Source organism: Anas acuta, chromosome 14 (genome assembly GCF_963932015.1).
Source record: "Anas acuta chromosome 14, bAnaAcu1.1, whole genome shotgun sequence".
NCBI lineage: Eukaryota > Metazoa > Chordata > Aves > Anseriformes > Anatidae > Anas > Anas acuta.
In genome coordinates, this window is record NC_088992.1 from 5,629,519 (window position 1) to 5,646,931 (window position 17,413).

Sequence of the window (17,413 nt, forward strand, 5' to 3'; positions counted from 1 at the left end):
CCCCAGGCCTCCAGGGGAAACCACAAAGCCCTGCAGCCAGGTGCGTACAGGAGCAGGGAACAGAAGTGAAAGCCCACACGCTGGGGCAGGAGATACGGCTGATGGAGCTGTCCCCCAAGGTGTGACAAGAACGTTGATGCGGGGTCGCAGCTCCTGGTGGGACCTCATGCACCTCTGTGGGGGCTCAGCATGTGTCCCCCCTGGTGCTCAGCCCCACCACGGCTTGATCCTCCTCAGCCCTGCTCCAGCACCACGTCTCGAGCCTGCTGAGAAGAGGCAGCGTCTGCTTTTGCGGACCACGGGGTCAAAACTTTGCTAATAACCATGTCGCCAGCAGAGCACTATTAGCGGGGAAACAAACCCTAATTGGGTACAGAAGGGCAGCTCTGGAGCTGGTCTGACCTGTTTTATTTTCTTTCACTTAATTGTTTTGTCCTCCCAAGAGCAGGGTAGCAGAGACAAGCAGGCTCTGCGATGCTTTTCCTTGAGCCTTAAAATCATTTTCATTCCCCACCTGAGGCAGCGCGGGCACCTTCCCTGCCTCACCCCAAACGCGAGCATCCCACAGCTCGGGGGCACCAGGAGCCATCCCCAGCTGATGCTGCAGAAGGCTGGGAAACACAAGGCCTGTCGTGAAGAAGAAGGGGACGGGGATGAGGAGGATCCAGGATATTACAAAATAATCAGCTTAACTTCAATTGAAGTGCTTAGACAATAATGAGGACTCGAGCAAGAGCTAACCTCTTTATCAAAACTAAATCACATCAAATGTTCTGCATTTCTTTGTTTTCAGGCACGACATCCCAGGGACAAAGCTAGGGATGCAGGAGGGGTCTGGGCATCCTCACGGGGGTGTCTCACTGCTGGGAAACCCAACAGTGAACTGGTGACTGCATTTAAAGCATGGACAGGGGGTATGAAGTACAGCACAGGGAACACACCCCAGATGGGACACTGCCCGGTGCTTTCATTCAGGACTTGGATTTCGGCACAAACGAATTGCCGATGGCACCGGGAGGTGACAGCAAGCTGAGAGGGACTGCCAGCCCGCGGGAGGACAAGATCAGAATTCAAAACCATCCCGACACTTCAGAAGCTGGAAAAAAAAAAAAAATAAGGACGCTGTTCAGCAAGGACAAGCGTGAGGTAATGCGATTTGGTAAGAATAATTAACCGGCCAAACACACGATGAGGGATGAAAAGCAGGAAAAGTTCTGGAGAAGAATGGCTGGGGGGCAGATGGGATTAAAAAAAAAAAATAAACGTGAGTCATCTGTGGCAAAAAGTAAAAAACAAACACTTTGCAGTAGATAAGGATCTCAAGTAATCCCTCGTGCTTCTGAGCACAGGCAGGGCAGCGGTTCGGTCCTGTACCACAGCTAGTGCCACTCTTTGGGAAGATGACAGCCCTGAGGAGAGCAATGAGAACAACCCCAGATCAAGCACACCGACCTAAAAAGAATGATCAAAGGAACCGGCATAGCACCATCAATATTGGCAGGGACTAAGGGGAGACACAGCAGCAACACCCGAATACCCAACACGCTCCCTAAAGAGGGAAGGAACTTCCCTGCACGTGCCCAAAAAACAGGCAAGGAGCAAGCAGGGAACCAAACTGAAGGAAAAGGCGTCTCTGCTCTGCTCATAAGGAAAATCCACCGGTAGGGCTGTTAAATGTCAGGCGGATCGTCTGGGGAGCTCAGGCATCCCTGTCAGGGAGGGTTTTATGAGGGAACAGGATAAACATCTGTCAGGAAGGGCTTAGACATCGCCGATCCCGCGCAGGGGCAGGAGATGGACCGAATGACCTCCCAAGGTCTTCTCCAGCTCGTGACAGCCTGATACGCGCACAAGTGACCACAATGCCCGGAAACCTGCTGCGCTGACACCGCCTGACCCACGGCGTTTGTAACCTGCTGCAGCGAGCGGCAACCTCCAGGTGCCGGAGGGAAACGCGTACGCTAGCGAGGTCCTACCAGGAAGGACGGAGATGCCTGGACTGGGTTATTTTGGCACACGAAGCAACAGCATCTCTAACGGGGTGACCTCCCCCTGCCTGCCCCACACCTCGGAGCAATGGGGTCACATCTGGGAGCACTGCAGAGGGCTGGGCAGCCGGAGCACCCTGCTGCCGACCCCACGGCTGCAGGACGGGGAAGAGGCGAGCAGCCAGCACGGGAGCGAGAGGTCCCTGCACCACCGTGCGAGGCAGGCTCGATTCCGAAGCAACCACCAGAATTTTCCTGCAGGCCAGGGTAAATCCCGTGCGTTGCATTTGCGAGCGGCGGGGTGGGAAAAAGTGACTGAGATGCTGTCAGGAAAAGCTCACGGAGACAAACTCCTCAGTACCTGTGCCACGGCAGGACGGGGCTCTGCACCCCTGCTTTGCCCACACGGGGTGAAACCAGCAGTGATTTGTAAGGGACGAAGCCGACAGCCCTCGTGCTGTAGGGCTGAGCCCGACCTGTCCCAAGCAAGTTCCCCAGCTGCAGCACCAAGCCCCAAGAGCTGCATGGGGTGCAGGAAGGGCACTGCCCCTGAAGCCCCCGGCAGCAGCAGTGGTGTTTTTGGGCTCCACCCTCAGCTCTGGCTCCCCGGGACCCCCCAGCACCCAAGGGTGCCGAAGCGCTGGGGTCCCACCTCTCCACGGGGATGTGGCCCCAGGGGGTCCCATTGCCCACAGAGGTTCTCACCACGGGCATGGGGACGAGGTGCATGGCAGCAGCCAAACCCAAAGCACCCTTGGGTTACAGCACAGCACCACCGACACCCCCGGACCCCCATTTCCCCCCCCCAGGCTGCAGCACCCTGCAGGGGATGCGCAGCACCAGGGCGCACAGAACCCCATTGGGTCGGGATCCCACCGCACCCTACCCCACGGGGGGGGACCCCAAGCATCTCCCCAATGCAGGACCCCCAAAACCACCCCCCAGAGCTCCATCCACACCCCGCGCAGCTCCGCATCCCACCTCCCCCCCAGCAACCGGGGCGTTACCGGGAGCCCCCCCCCCCTCCCCTTTCGTCCTCCCCCCCCCCCCCAAAATTTACCTTTGTGCCCCCCGAAGGCTCCGTACCAGGAGAGCGAGAGCAGGGCGCAGAGGCAGCCGAGCAGCAGGGTGAGCGCCGTGCCGCCGCGGAGCCTCATCGCCTCCTGCCCGCCGGGGGGGGCCGCATGGCCCGGCAGCGGCGGCGGCGGCGGCGGCGCGGCCCCGGCGGAGCGGGGAGCGGGGGCGCGCAGCCCGCACCCAGCCGCCGCGCCGGGCCGGGGCCGGGGGGGGGGCCCGGAGAATAGGGGAGGGGCTTAACGGGGCGTGGTTAAAAGGGGGAGGGGTTAAAAGGGGTGGGGTTAAAGGGGGAGGGGTCCCGGAGGGGTGGGAGCGGGGGGGGAGCGCCCCCGTGCGGGGAAAGAGGGGAGGGGGAGAGCCGGGAGGGGAGGGGGCTGGGGGGGAGCTGGGAGGGGAGGGGGGGTGGGCACGGGGTGGGTGGGGGGTGGGTATAGGGGGGGGGAGAGACCCCCGTGGGGGTGTCCTGGGTGGGTTGGGGGGGGTGGGAGAGGGTGAGGGGGGTGGGAGACCCCCCCCGTGGGGGTGTCCCGGGTGGGCGCTTGGCCCCCCTTGGGCAGGATGCGGGATGCAGGAGGCAGGGGGGGGGATGCGGGCACCGGGCCCAATCCCAGGATGGGGGTCTCAGGCTGGGGGTCCTGGGTTGGGGTCCCGGGTTGGGGTCCCTCAGGAGCCCCCCACCTCCAGCCTGAGAGCCAGCCGATGCCAGGGGAGTGTTGGCTGGATGCTGTGGCCTCGTAGGCTGGCATCTGTCCTCCAAAAGGCTTGGGTTTTTGGTAATTATGGCCTTAAGCTGCTGGTCGGGGTGAGGGGCAGGAGGAATCGGATGTAAATGGTGCTTTGGGTGCTTTGGGTGCTGCTTTATTTCATAGTGAGCAATGAGAGCTGTACGGTGAGGCTGGGCTCGAAGTGCTGAGCGTGCACCCCTCCGCCACCCAAACCTGCCCCTGCTGGGCTGTCCGCGGTCACGGGCAGGCAGGTGCGTGGCTGCAGCCGTCCTGCTTCACGCCCCGCAGCTCTCTCAGCCATTACAAATCGTGCAGGTGCTGTGGGACTGCCTTCCAGCGATCAAAGTCTGCTGCTTGAAGTGTTTGGAGCGATCAGACAGCGATGCAAAGCAAGGACTGCACGTGCCAAGTGCAACAGCACGGGCGATGCTCGGGGTCTGTCCCCGTGCCGGGGTATCGCTGCGGTGGCAGCAACCTGTGCACATGGGGCACGGCCCCGCATCCTTAGCCGCTTGTCCAATTTGTCCAATAAATCCCATTTTCAAACCTTGAAATGGCAGCGAGCCTCTGGCAGGAGGAGCCGGCAGGGGGAGCGCTCCGGGAGCACCCAGCATTGATGGAGCGGGGCTGGGGCACCCAAGGATGTGGGGTTTTGCTCAGCTCCAGGGAGAGCAGCAGCATCTGCATTTTCAGCACTAGAAAAAGCGACCCCCAGCCGCTCTGCTTGCTCGCCCTGAAGCCATGTGCAAAACCCCACAGCCCGCGAGGGGTTTGCGGCAATTAACGGGGGAAACTGCAGGGGCAGCAGGTGCATAATAGCTCTCGTGGGAAAGGCACGTGAAATCCTACAGCCATCTGAGTTTAGTCGAGTGCCATGGCACGTTGTGATGTTGAGTGCCTCTTTTCATATGTGCAAAATGCTCCTACTGCATGGGATAGGTAGTGCATATGCAGGGGGAAAGAATAACGTTAATAATTTCCGCAAGGACATTAATTAGGCTTCTCCCCAAGAATTAAGCTTAATCTAATTTCTGCTACTATACTTTGTCTTCATAAAAGTCTGAAGAAGTGACTGAGCTTTATGCCACCACTGCATGACAAAAACCTTGGGCTCTCCTGGAAGAAACGAGGGACTGAGCAAAACTGTCAGCCTGGTTGTATCAGTGCGGCAAAGTTCACGTTGACTTTTAAAGGCCCTCCCCCATGTCGGTTTTGCCTTTATTCTGTTAAAAAAATGGGTAAGTTTTGAGCCTTCTGGGTGCTTTTGCAGAGCAAAGTTTAAAATGCGAACTGCAAAGACTGTAAACCCCAGAAAGCAAATAAGCAGAGAGAACCTGTTTTTTCAGGTGATCTCATGATCTTTGACCAGTTGATGTTGGCAGCACTGAGCACTCTGCAGAAGCTAGGGCTGTCTGCTGCAAGCCATCCACAGGTCCCGAGGCCTTTACAAAAATTAAAAAGAGAAAACACGTATTAGGTCTAGTTAGAAAATCTAACCCAGATTTATAGCTGATTTTATCTAGCTCTCTGAAGAGCTTGGCTCCGGAGCTTGACTCCGGCCCAGCTGCAAGCAGGTTGGGCCCTGTCCTTCCTGGGCTGCTCTGCACAAAGCACGAGTGCTATTTCACCCGAAAACACAGCCACTTCATTTCCTTTGTGCGTAGAGGTCACTGTGTTCAAACATCATGAGATCTTGTTTTACTCATTAATGCTTTAATTCGGGGCAGAAGCCATAAATCATGTTCTGGAAGTAACGCTCCCTCCAGGTTGCAAGAAGTGCCATCTCACCTGTGTAAACACGAAATCCTGACGTAGTTGCACAACACAGGTTGCAGGCTTCTACTTTGTGCCTGCTATCTGCTCATTTTTCCTATCTGCTCCTCCCAGTGCCAGCGTCTTCTGCCCTTAAAAAAAAAAAAAAAAAAGTTTCGCATTACACCAATGACAAATGGAGTTGAAAGAGATCTCCTGTGTAAACACCCTGATGTTTCAAAGCTCACCTTCAGGAAAACCTAGCCTCGAAAATGAGACAGCAAAAACCCAGCGTCGCTTTCCCTTCCGCCCACACTGTAGAGAAAGGAGGGCTCCTGCATCGCGTTTTCCAGAGCAATGTTTCTGATTACGACCCTTTCACCTAAGAAGAGCGATATTTCTATATTAAAAAGAGCTGGATTTCTGTATTAATGTATTATGCATGTTTATGTGTATAGATGCATACAAATATGTATATATTTCTTCAACTCACAGCAGCAGGAGATGGCTGAACGCACGGTGAGTGTGACCAACCCTCACAGCCCAGCCTGGCTCGGGCAGGAGCTGTTCCAGGGCCGGGTGCCCCGAGCACCCTGCAGCAGCGCCGGGGCCTCTGGCATCGTCTGGAAGCAGCACAGAAGCAGCCGAGCAGCGTTTCCGCTGGGCTGGAGGAGAAAGGAAGCTGTCACGGGACAGGACTGAGTCACCACTGTCTGACCCCGCACATCCAGAGGATCCCGTGCCTCTCCAGAAACCTCCAGAAAGAGCCGGCGCCTGCTCGCTGCGGGGCCAGGGGTCCGTGGGGGGCACCCCCAGCCCCACCAAGCCCCCTTGCGTATCGATGGGGCACTGGTGGTGCCTCAAGACAAAGCCATGAGTTAGAGAATAATTCCCGCTGAGAAATCACCAGCAGAAATCTGTTGTGGTCTGAAAGCGTGGAAAAAAGCAGGCCCCCTCCTCTCCCCCCTCAGTCCCACCGGGAGTTTGCTGTCAGCACGAAAAGCTTGGCCATAAGGAGCACTGCTGGTGAGCATGCCCTCAGAGCAAGAATCTCACCAAATATTTTTAAACACTTCCCAGCAGAAAGTGGGTGGAGAGAGAAAGCAGAGAACTGCAGGGATGCTAACTGCTCCTTTTTGAGCCCTTCCTCTGTAACTTTGATATTTTCAACTCAAACAGCTTTTTTTTCCCCCATCCCCTTTGCTGTCCCTCTGCTACATCCATCTGTGTAGCTGCTCAGAAACTAGGGTTGCCAAACCGCTTTTTCGGCAGGGGTTGCTGCGATTGAACGCTATGGGATTCCTACAGAACTGTAAAAAAACATCCGCGGGGCCAGTTCTTCACGCTGGGAGTCCCACACCCGGGTCCTCCAGCAAACAGAGGGAAAAATGCCCCAAGTTAATTCGAGCTCCAGCCAAACCTCAGGCTGCGGAGCTGTGTGAGGGCAGGGTTTGGTGGGGAGACATCTGTCCAGCTGCGGAGGCAGAAGGATGTGTTGGTGAGCACCGTAAGAATAGAGCCCAGCTCCTTGCATCTCCCTCTGGGGGCTGAGAACCCCCCGAGGGCACATCCAAGGGCTGGGGCAATAGGAAATGCTGGGAGGAAATCCCCGACCCGGAGGAGGAGGAGGAGGGGACACGCTGAGTCACCCTGTCCCGTGATCGGTGAGCTAAGTTAATCACAGGCTGGTGAAAGCCTTGTTTTCTTTATGTTTTGAAAAAAGTGCGTGATGTCACGGCCAGAAAGCCAAGCGTGACTCAGCAGAAGCCACCAGGAGAAGGGAAATTCTCCCTGGCTTTTGGCCCCTTCCATATTTGCCAGCTGGATTAAAGTTCACATGGAGGAAAAGTAGGATTTCTGGTGTTAACGTGGTGCATCGACTGGTAATTATAAACGCATCTATTAATCTGGAGGCAAAACCAGGGCGAAAAGACCCAGCAGCCTGGGGACAGCCCATGGTGCCTCAAACACCCGGGCAGGGTGATGGAGAGGGGAGGAATCAGCCCTGCCAGCTCAACAGCAACTCGGAATGACTGTGACAGAGCTGGTTCCCAAAAGAACAGAGCTGATTCCCAAAAACCAGGTCTCTGGCTCTAAATGAGACCAAAAGTGGCCTTTGGGGTCCTCAGAAATAGGGCACGAGATGGCTGTGCTGGAGGTGATGCTTGGCAAGGCAGATTCGGCGTGGAGAACTGTACTGCCTACCCTGCTACTGCCTGCCCCTCTTCCAATTTCATGGAAAAAAACAACCCACAATGATTTTAAGCCAGCAAACTTCACCAACATTTCCAGAAATAAGGATACACACAGCAAAGAGATGAAAGGGAAGGTGCGCACCCAAAGCTCTCAGTGTTTTGTGCTGTGAAACCTTCCCAGAGCAGCACAATTCATGTCTGAACATGAAGCCTCTGGTGTTTAAACTTTAACTCATCACCTCATGGTGAAGCAGTGGCCACGTCATGCACAGAAATCAACATTCCTAGAAAATATTTAAAGTTAGAAAGGGCAACCCTTTGTACTATAAATACAACTTCCCAGAAAAGGGTTGTGAAAAAAGTACCCGTGTGGCCCAGTGCTTTAATATACGCACTGCACATCCAGATACACGCTACCTCCCCGCCATGGAGGTGAAAACTTTCCCTCTCTTGGTTGTGGAGGATGGAAAGTCATGGTATGTGTTCCCTAGGTTTTTGTTATAGAACCCCTGAATCATTAGGGTTGGAAGAGACGTCCAAGATCATCTCATCCAACCGTCCTTAGGGACATGGTTTAGTGGGTGCCATTGGCGGTAGCGTGACGGTTGGGCCAGCTGACCGTGAAGGTCTCTTCCAACCTTAGTGGTTCTAGGACTCTGTGACCCCAATGCCCCCAGTGTCACCCACTAACCATGTCCCCAAGCACCGCATCCACCCTTCCCTCGCACACCCCCAGGGACGGTGACCCCACCACCTCCTTGGACGACCCACCCCAACACCCGGCTGCTCTTTCTGAGTAGAAATGGCTCTGAATTCCCACCCTGACCCTCGCTGAGGCCAAGGGGACCAACAACAACCAGGGCCATGGGTGCAAGGGAACCAGCACTGATGGGGGCTGATAATGGCGCCAGCCTTACCCAACATGGGGGCGTGGCCTGAGGACGCCATATATGGTCAAGTGGGCGTGGTCTGAGAGCAAAATATCTACATATATGGACAAATGGGCGTGGCCAAAAGGAGGGGCGGAGCTTATGGCAGGGGGCGTGGCTTTGCGCTGGCGCTATAAGGCGGGGGCGCGCCGCCCGGCTCCTGCTCCGCCCCGCGCCGTTCCGTGCCGAGCCGCCCCGTTGAGCCCAGCCCGGCCCCGTCCCAGCGGCAATTCCTGCTGCGCCACAGCCATGGCGGCGCTGACGGTGAAAGCCTACCTGCTGGGCAAGGAGGAGGCGGCCCGCGAGATCCGCCGCTTCTCCCTGCAGCCCCCCCTCCGCTACCAGGCTGTCTGCGAGCGGGTGGCTGAGCTCTTCCAAGGCTTGCTGCGGGCCGGGGCGCCGCCGGCCTTTCGGCTGCACTATAAGGGTGAGGGGTCGTCTACAGGGGGGTTGTGGGGGGGGTGATCCCATCGTGGTCGGGGGTCTGATCCTGTCCGTGCCTCTCCTGCAGATGAGGACGGGGACCTGATCGCGTTCTCCAGTGACGAGGAGCTGGAGCTGGCCATGCCCTTCGTGCGGGATGGAGTCTTTCGTGTTTATATCAAAGGTAATGGCTCGAGGGGGGGCAAAGCAGGGCCCTGATGTACGCTGCAGATTCCCGGGGAGGTGAATTGAGGGGTGGGGAGGGGGCTGGAGGGGAGCCCACCCTGCTGAGGGGAGGTGGGCAGACCCCAGGTGTCCTCCGAGCTTTGTCACTGCTGGCACAGTGACAGCCACCTCCATGGAAGCCCTTCCCACCACTGGTGGTCTCAGTGGTCACAGGGACACGTTGGGAAGCCAAAATGCCAGCTTAATTGCCAGTGTGCTGTTGTGCCCTAGTCCCTTCTGTTTGCTTAGACACCTGCAGAGCTTTACCAGCAGCCCACCTACTGACTCACACGGGCTGTCACTCTCGTCTCCGCGCTCATCTGCTCTGCCTCCTGGCACCCCTTCTGAACTTCCTCTCGAGAAACATTCTGTCCTTGCAGAGCTTAGGGAGGTAGGATGAGCCGCCAAATGGGGTGGTGCTGTGCTAATCTAAAATAAACATGGAAAGATACTGCTAGGGATGAGGTATGCTCAATTTGAGGAGCAGGTATGTCTGTGAACCCCCTTCATGCTTGGTTTAAGTTCTCATACATGCCCCTGGCTTGTGTTTGGCAGCCAGCGTAAAAATAAACTGACCTAGTAAGTCAATACTGCTGTGACAAGGGCTGTTTGTGTTTCCTTCTCCTCTGCCTGATTTCCAACCTTTAAATAGTAACCTCGTTCTTGATGCAAAGTTCCCTTTCCTTAATAGAGAAAAAGGAGTGCAGGCGGGAGCATCGCTCGCAGTGCAGCCAGGAGCCTCCCCGTGATATGGTGCACCCCAATGTCATCTGTGATGGCTGCGAAGGGCCGGTGGTGGGTGCTAGATTCAAGTGCACCGTCTGTCCAGACTATGACCTGTGCAGCACCTGTGAGGGTAAAGGCATCCACAAGGAGCACAACATGGTGATGTTTCAAAGTCCACTGCTAAATCCGTTTGAGGTGAGTAAAATCTATGGAGTGGGACTAATGCATGAGATGTTCCCCAAATATAAGCACTAAGCTTAATTTACTTGGAATCTGTGTGAACATGGTCACATGAACGTTACCCTTCACAGTGGCTTCCCCGTGGACGCTGGCTCCGTAAGATGCGGCATGGTGTGCCACCCTTCCCGTGGATGCACTGCTGGGGCTATCCTGGCCCTGCAGGTCCATGCCAAAACTCGGAACGAGCCCAGGCCAGTGCTGCTGCCTCCAGTCAGCCTGCTGCGGAAGGTAAGAGGAGATGCTCTGCTAAACAGGGTGGTGGTGGAGGAGCTGGAGTAGGTGGGAATCTGGGTGGAAAAACAGGCATGGGAACTAATCTAATTTGCTTAAAATAACTAGGACATTTTGGGACAGAGTGCTGTTTCTCTTAAGGTGTATTTAGGGCCCAGGCAATAGATGAGGCTGTAGAGAGACTACTTAGAATGAAACCAAGCAGAGCTGTTAGGTCAAGCATGTCACTACTGTGCTCTAGATCTGCCTTTCAGCATGGCTAATGAGCCTTAACAATGCTAATGCCACTGGTTTATTGTTGCAGAGGTGGCTCAGAATTAGATTTGGTCTCTCTACTTATTGCTTTTGTGCAGTGACGTTTCTCAGAAAACAATCACTGAATACTCTTGGGGATATGCTCTATAGGTGCTCTTTCCCTTTGGGCTGCTATTTGTACTAATACAAATTGTTCTTCTAGAAGCTTCTACTAACAGCCCGCCCCAGGACCCCAACGTCACCTTCTTAAAGAATGTTGGGGAGAGTGTTGCAGCTTTTCTGAGCCCTATGGGTAAGTTACTTACGGTGTCATCCATGTCCCTGAGACTGGCTTAGCTCCTAACAGGAGCAGCAGCCAGCTGTCGTGGCTGATGGAATCGCTTCATGCTACTAAGCCTTGAAGCTTTAACTTTATTCCTTGTACTAAAATTGCCTAGGCTTAGGGCATCTTAGTACCTTTTTAGAGTCCTCTTGTGGAAGGAAATGAGGAGTGATTTCATTAACATGTCACCACTAACATTAACTCAGTGGTGACTTGGGGCTGAGCCTTGCTATGCATTTATGTAAGTTCTGCCTTGACTCTCTAAATGTACGGCTGTCCATCTAGAGGAAGGTGATTGTGGTGCTTCACACCTCAATTATTACCTGTTAAATGGGAAACTGGCAGATTACAGTAATGTTACAGCATTTATGCTAGGATTAATGCATGCTTTAAGAATGCTTTTGAAAATGTCTTGATATTTTCTTGGTCTGAAATATGTTCCTAGGTATTGAAGTTGATATTGATGTGGAACATGGAGGACAGAGAAGCAAAGTGACTCCTGTTTCTTCCAATCTGGAGAAGAACGATGCTGAGTCAAGCAGCGGTACTCCTGACCAGAACGCTCAGACCAAACCATACTGGAATAGCACAGATCCTGTTACGGTAGTAAATACGGTTGCAGAGCAGATACAAGACATGGTGATAGATCCTGTGCCCACACAAATGGAAGATGGCAGCTTCCAGACCCAGGTACGAGAACCATGGCATTAATATGCTTGCTGAGGCTTTTCAGTAAAGAAAGCCATTAAACATGTGTTATAGGGTTGATAATTGGAGTGTCAGTGCTTAAGTGATGCACAGCACCTCAGCTTTACTGATTTACAGCAAAGGTGATGGGACTTGTGAATTGAAAGCTTCATACTATAGATAGTAGGAGCATGCATCCTACCTGGAAGGCACTGCAGCACCTGGACCTTCTTTCTTCCCATTTCAGGAACACAGTGAGTCTAGCAGTTCATCAGGGGGTGATGAGGACTGGACCCACTTGTCTTCCAAAGAAGTGGATCCTTCCACAGGTGAACTGCAGTCTCTGCAAATGCCCGAGACAGAGGGTCCCAGCTCCCTGGATGTATCTCAAGATCCTCCACAGCCAGGACCTACAGGACTGCGAGAGGCTGCACTCTACCCACATCTCCCACCAGGTATGAGAATGTATGGAGGTTTCATAGTTGAGAGTAACTTCCACTCAAACTTCCAACTTGCCCAGTATAAGCAAATCTACTTAGAGATGGTAGGAACCAAGCTCATCTAAGTTAGAGGTGACCTTGTTAGCTGGTATGGCAGTGCTCTGCACCTTGTTAGAAGCAGGTTCTCTGCTTGAATGTGGGCAGCTAGGTATTAAAGACTTTGTATTAGAACTAACCTAAGCTACTGTTCAAGCAACATGAAAAATGTGGTATCCAAACTCCTGTCCTTGCTATATACTCCTAAGAGTCTTCTAATGAAAGATCTAGACAGCACATCCTGTATGTTATGACACACTTATGGCAGGAGCTAGGTAATGTGCCAGCTGTAACTTAACTGAAACCAGCAGCCCTGAGGCTCACAGCAAGGCCAGCTGAACCTGACTCAGCAGGATTCTGACTCAGCAGTTTTCTTAGCAGCTTACATGTTTTATTTCAAAATGTCTGTTCTCCTAGGAGACAAAGGAGAACACATCCTTGAGCACTTGTCAGCTATGCTAGATTTACTAGGCTTAGTGCCAGCCTACCTCGTGAGTGCTATTAAAGCCTTGGCTGGTTTGCTAATTACATAAAGTGTTTCAATTTCAAACTATCCCTCTCTTAACAGAAGCGGATCCTCGCTTGATTGAATCCCTGTCCCAGATGCTCTCTATGGGTTTCTCAGATGAGGGTGGATGGCTCACTCGACTTCTGCAGACAAAGAACTGTGACATCGGGGCAGCACTAGATGCCATCCAATATTCCAAGCAGCCTCCTCACATGTAGTAGTCTACATAACAAAAAGCACTTTTTCTCACTGAAACAAGACAAGGCCGTACAATTAACTCTAGTGATACATCTTCCTTCCTGCTAAGGGTTTGTTTCATGTTCCTATCATGTTGCTAAGTGCTTGTAGAGTCAAGGAAAAAATAAATACTACTTCCTTTCACATGTGATAAGCCTGTGTGTTTGATCAGAGATGTATTACTAATGGGAACTTGGGTAGAAAGATGGTCTAGGCCCAGAGCACATGACTTTACCAAGCAACTCCCAGCATCAGGGAGGCAGCCTAGGACTGTGTATTTTTTTTTTTTTCCTCATGTAGTGGGGGTTTTATTTGAGCAGACACTTAGGGCTATACACTACTGAAGGGAAATCAACTGGGTTGGCTCTGAAGCCTGCTCTGCAGCTCTGGAAGAAAGGGTTGCTATGGGAGATCTAAACAGAGGCAGAACAAGGGAAGAGGGTTGGAGTTCACAATGGAGAGTTAGTCACAGAACTTCTTTGTGCTGGTCTGAGATCCTTAGAGACCTAGAGGTTTCTCCTTGTTCCACTTCCCTCCCCCAGCTGACCTACTTCCATTCTTATTTCTAAGATTCTTGCTAGATAACATTATACAACCCCAGCACTTGCTCCTTGCAGCTGTCTTTTCCCATAAGACACCTGTACAGCATTTAAAGAACTTTAATAGTGCAATTAAAGCCCCCTTCACTTCAAATTCTTCCTTCAGTACTCAATGTACCAAACATATGCTGGACATACAAAAAGGAAAGCAATGCTGGAAGTACTTGAATTTCTCAGAAATCATCATCAAACTCCTCACCAGTACAGAAGAGGTGTTCACGAGAAATGCTGCTAGGCTTAGGCCTGGTGTTATGATTAACAGGGCTGGTTGTAGGGGATCCTGTAGCAGCTTCAAGGGTACCAGTTCCAGCCCCTAGCAAGTGGCCTTGAGGTTTTTGAACCAATGCACCCTTTCCCTGGGAGCAACTGATGCTGGACAGCATGCTGCCAGGTGATTCTAAGGCAAGCTGCTCTGTGCTGATATTGGACTTCTTAAATTTAAAACCAGTATTTGGAGGTAGAGCACTTTGTGCTTGTTCTGAGTATCTAGTGGCCGTACTTACTGCAGTGGTGCTGTGTTGTCCCAACGTTCCACTGCCATCCTGTGGTGACAAGGTGACCCTGGCAGCATTTTCACTATCGTCAGAACATGAAAGAAATTTTTCCCACTTTGAGGGTTTGGTACAAGCAGTTGGGGGCTGTGTGTTTTCCTGTGGCACTACAGCCTGACAGACAGCAGGTACTGTACTGTCTGCAGAAACAGCATCTCCGTCACCTTGATCAGGAACGGTTATTGAACATTTCTTGTGCTGTAACAAGAAAGAGCTTAGTTAGAAATCCAGCATGTATAGCATAGTAAAGCTTCACAGAAGCAGACAAAGAAAGAGCACTCCCATCCTTCAAATATACTTAAGTTTTCACCAGCACTCTGAAGCAGAGCTGAGTATAGTGCTCTGGGTGGGGCCATGAACCCTGGGCTGTGAAGAGTCAAGTCACCTGGCAGGGCAAATAATCACAGTAACCTCAATAACTGCATGCTGCACAAGTGCTGCTGCTCAAAGGCAAAACAGCCCAGAGAGCAGCTGTGCTGATGGAGGAATCTGGCTCAGCCACTTTTAGCTTACACAAGAGGGCATGGCTTTTGCCTGAGTAAAACCTTTCAGAGAGAAACACCCAATACAATTGTCTTCACCTCTCTGGTTATTGAAATAGGTGAGCGGTGGAAGACTTATAGAACTTCAAAATTGCAATGACATAAAAGAAGCAAAGGGAACACTGTTTTGATTTACTGGTAGGAAGCATCTTCTACAGTTAAAATACCTAAGAGGTTTTAACCTTTTTGGCTTGGTAGGCAAGCTGGAAAGCTCCATTTTCCTCTGAGTGCTCCTGAACATCACTGTAGAGGAATCTCTTCTGCTGTTTCCTGGCCAAAAAAAACATTCACAAAGAGGACCCATTAGCTTCACTGTGAATTTTAACACAAACAAATCACCGGAAGCGTTCAGAAAAAGCATACTTCTAGCAATAAAAAGGTTAAGTCAAGCAGTCCATTGCAGCCTGTACTTTGTTCAGCTACCAGAGATGAAATACTTCCCACATCCCCAAACCAAGTGTCATCACTCAGAGGCAGGAATTACCAAAAAAAAAAAGTTCTTTCTGTACCTTTGTTCTTCTACAGCATTCTTCCTCCAGGAACAGAACTGTTGCCCTTCTGTACTTTCCTCCTCCTCCTCCTGATCTTCACTGTCCTTGTCCAGATACTTACTCCAGCGACTGACTTCTACCCTTCCCTCCTACAACATTGGAGAATTACTAAAAACAGCAAAATACAAGGTTCTCAAATTTGGCATTATCACGTACATGCAGAATGCCTCAAAAGAAAAGTCAGGCAGGATATATTTCTGTAATTTGTCCCCAGGTTCAGTATCTTGGAGCAGAGAGTTTTTGTATACACCTCATTCTGTGTTTCTGCTGGAGCGTGATCATATACACGGTCATCTCAGCTGCATGAACCAACATAAAGGGATCACAAACTTCACTTTGATTCACCCAGAGGTCAGCATGGGTTGGTATGTACTTCAGCTTTGTAGGTATCTTACCTGCTGGACTGAAGTCTCTTCACCATGGGCTGCTGTCTTTTCGTTGTCATTTACAGATTCTTCTATGCACCTAAGAGAGATAGAATTGCAGCTGGAGTTTCTTGTCCAGCTTATAAACAAATTAGTCTGCTTATTTGTGTTTTTCAGATCATCTAGTCATAGCAAAAGACACTGGATAGAAAGCATGGAGAGGAACACTGGGTAGGAAGCCTATCAGGAAAAAAAAACCAAAAAAATATAGAAAAGCAGATCATAGATGTCAAAGACTTTCAGGATACATTGCCCAAATACTGGGAAAAAATTTAGAGTGTAGCCTGCCTTTCTCCTATACAAATAGAGTAGCTAGTCTGATCTAAAACTGCTAACCATGAAATGGGAAATTTTAATTGATCATAACTACAGATATAACAGCATATCTTTCAGGACAACAGCTTAAACCCCTAATTATATCCCAAGCAAGCAAGTAAAAAGGGAAGTTATTTCATAATGTTTTGGGAAAAGCAACACCAACTCTTTTTGATGAAGCAAACAGAGTTCTCCTCCCAAAGCTTAACCCAGTAGCACTGCATATACACAGCTAAGTTATGTAACTGGCTTTGACTGATTTCTGAAAATAACCTTGAGCGAAAAGGAAGCGGTACTAGTTCAAGACCAGTTCAAGATTAGGCAATTCATAAACAGACTCAGGAATGAAATAAACAGGAAAATGCTACTCAGATTTTTCAGCCCAGCAGGAATTACATCCAACTTTTTGCTCTTTCTGTCGATGGCAGGGATTACTCAGCAGACCCACCACGTGAAACCCCTGAACACCAACAGTTCGGTGGTGCCAGCTGAGCGGAGGATTTTCTCCCCGGGGTGCCCACAGCTGCACTGCTTGTCAGCCTGAGGGACGGGCACTGCCAGCTGGCTCCTCAGACAGTACATAAGAAAGTGCAACTTCAGAAAACCAAACCAAGCCCTATTCCGTGTATTTCAGTGGGTAAAAGCGCGATGAACACACACTAACGACCAACTAAACTTATCTAAAGAAATCCCGTGTTAAAAGAAGCACGCCAGGCCACGAAATGAACAAGCCGCTCGTTACAGGGAGGGGAGGACAGGGCCGGCACCCAGCCCAGTGCCCCGGCCGCCCCCCCCCCGTCCCGTACCGAGCTGTCCGAGCGATCGCCTCCTCCGCCTCTCCCTGCAGCGAGTTTAACTTCTGGACGTGGTGCCTGCAGTCCCGGCCCGACCCCCGGCCGTACACCTGCGGGGAGAGGCAGCGCGGAGGGCAGCGCGGAGAGCGGGGGGGGGGGGGCCCGGCGGGGGCGGAGGCCGCGGCCCTCACCTTGAGCAGGGCCTGGCGCTGCCCGCACACGCTGCAGCTCCACTTGGCGCTCCGCTTGGCCTGGGGGGGAGCAGAAGGGGGTCAGACGTGGCCCGGTGCCCGCTGCCCGCCCCCCGGTGCCCGGTGCCGGCCCGGCCGCACCTGCTGGGCCTGGAAGAGGCGGCAGGAGCAGCAGCGCAGCACCCAGCACGGCGCCGCCATCCCGCCGCCCGCCGTCGCCATGGCAACGGCCGACTTCCGCTGACGTCACCACGCCACACGCGCACCGCCCGCTCCCTAAGCCACGCCCCCTGGCCACTAAGCCCCGCCCATTCTCACCCAAGCCACGCCCCCAGCTCACGAAGCCCCGCCCACAACGCCCCCCCCATGGAGGCAGACCCAGGGCCGCA

The 17,413-nt window shown here is 52.5% G+C and overlaps 3 protein-coding genes and 1 long non-coding RNA gene across 6 annotated transcripts in view; 1 reads left to right on the forward strand and 3 right to left on the reverse strand.

The window, feature by feature from the left end:
- The window catches only part of MGAT4B (alpha-1,3-mannosyl-glycoprotein 4-beta-N-acetylglucosaminyltransferase B), a 42,926-nt gene extending 39,651 nt beyond the window's left edge, over positions 1-3,275 (reverse strand). Inside the window, exon 1 of the mRNA XM_068698438.1 lies at positions 3,049-3,275. Within this exon, the coding sequence (XP_068554539.1) occupies positions 3,049-3,145 (97 nt within the window). The 5' untranslated portion in view covers positions 3,146-3,275. The remainder of the gene's footprint in view (positions 1-3,048) is intronic.
- A 281-nt stretch (positions 3,276-3,556) lies between these two features.
- LOC137864183 (uncharacterized) lies at positions 3,557-6,584 on the reverse strand. The gene is made up of 4 exons (XR_011101358.1): positions 6,036-6,584; positions 5,791-5,924; positions 5,579-5,694; positions 3,557-5,232 (listed from the first exon to the last, which is right to left on the reverse strand). It is a non-coding gene; the product is annotated as an uncharacterized lncRNA (long non-coding RNA).
- A 2,232-nt stretch (positions 6,585-8,816) lies between these two features.
- On the forward strand, positions 8,817-13,200 carry SQSTM1 (sequestosome 1). Of its 3 annotated transcripts, none has more exons than XM_068698041.1 (8): positions 8,817-9,093; positions 9,178-9,273; positions 10,006-10,235; positions 10,352-10,508; positions 10,969-11,058; positions 11,534-11,778; positions 12,023-12,230; positions 12,880-13,200. In XM_068698041.1, exons 1-8 carry the CDS (start codon positions 8,916-8,918, stop codon positions 13,035-13,037), a joined length of 1,362 nt encoding a protein of 453 aa, XP_068554142.1. In that variant the 5' UTR covers positions 8,817-8,915; the 3' UTR covers positions 13,038-13,200. The 3 variants fall into 3 exon arrangements, with proteins under 3 accessions (XP_068554142.1, XP_068554143.1, XP_068554144.1); XM_068698042.1 differs by having other exon boundaries at positions 10,972-11,058; XM_068698043.1 differs by lacking the exon at positions 10,969-11,058.
- Positions 13,201-13,697: 497 nt separating this feature from the next.
- On the reverse strand, positions 13,698-17,294 carry MRNIP (MRN complex interacting protein). Its single transcript, XM_068698045.1, has 7 exons — positions 17,166-17,294; positions 17,025-17,084; positions 16,846-16,943; positions 15,695-15,764; positions 15,258-15,388; positions 14,931-15,018; positions 13,698-14,404 (listed from the first exon to the last, which is right to left on the reverse strand). The coding sequence occupies exons 1-7, from the start codon at positions 17,244-17,246 to the stop codon at positions 13,829-13,831; spliced, it is 1,104 nt and encodes a 367-aa protein (XP_068554146.1). The 5' UTR covers positions 17,247-17,294; the 3' UTR covers positions 13,698-13,828.
- Positions 17,295-17,413: the final 119 nt, after the last annotated feature.

What these genes read in the sequence shown, in the direction of transcription:
- SQSTM1 (XM_068698041.1), top strand. Translation starts at nt 8,916, where the DNA reads ATGGCGGCGCTGACGGTGAAAGCCTACCTGCTGGGCAAGGAGGAGGCG. An exon ending in ATGGCAGCTTCCAGACCCAG is followed by an intron (nt 11,779 to 12,022) that starts GTACGAGAACCA and finishes TTCCCATTTCAG; the next exon opens with GAACACAGTGAGTCTAGCAG. An exon ending in CTACCCACATCTCCCACCAG is followed by an intron (nt 12,231 to 12,879) that starts GTATGAGAATGT and finishes CTCTCTTAACAG; the next exon opens with AAGCGGATCCTCGCTTGATT.
- MRNIP (XM_068698045.1), bottom strand. Translation starts at nt 17,246, where the DNA reads ATGGCGACGGCGGGCGGCGGGATGGCGGCGCCGTGCTGGGTGCTGCGC. An exon ending in GCCTCTTCCAGGCCCAGCAG is followed by an intron (nt 17,085 to 17,165) that starts GTGCGGCCGGGC and finishes GCTCCCCCCCAG; the next exon opens with GCCAAGCGGAGCGCCAAGTG. An exon ending in AGCGCCAGGCCCTGCTCAAG is followed by an intron (nt 16,944 to 17,024) that starts GTGAGGGCCGCG and finishes CTCTCCCCGCAG; the next exon opens with GTGTACGGCCGGGGGTCGGG.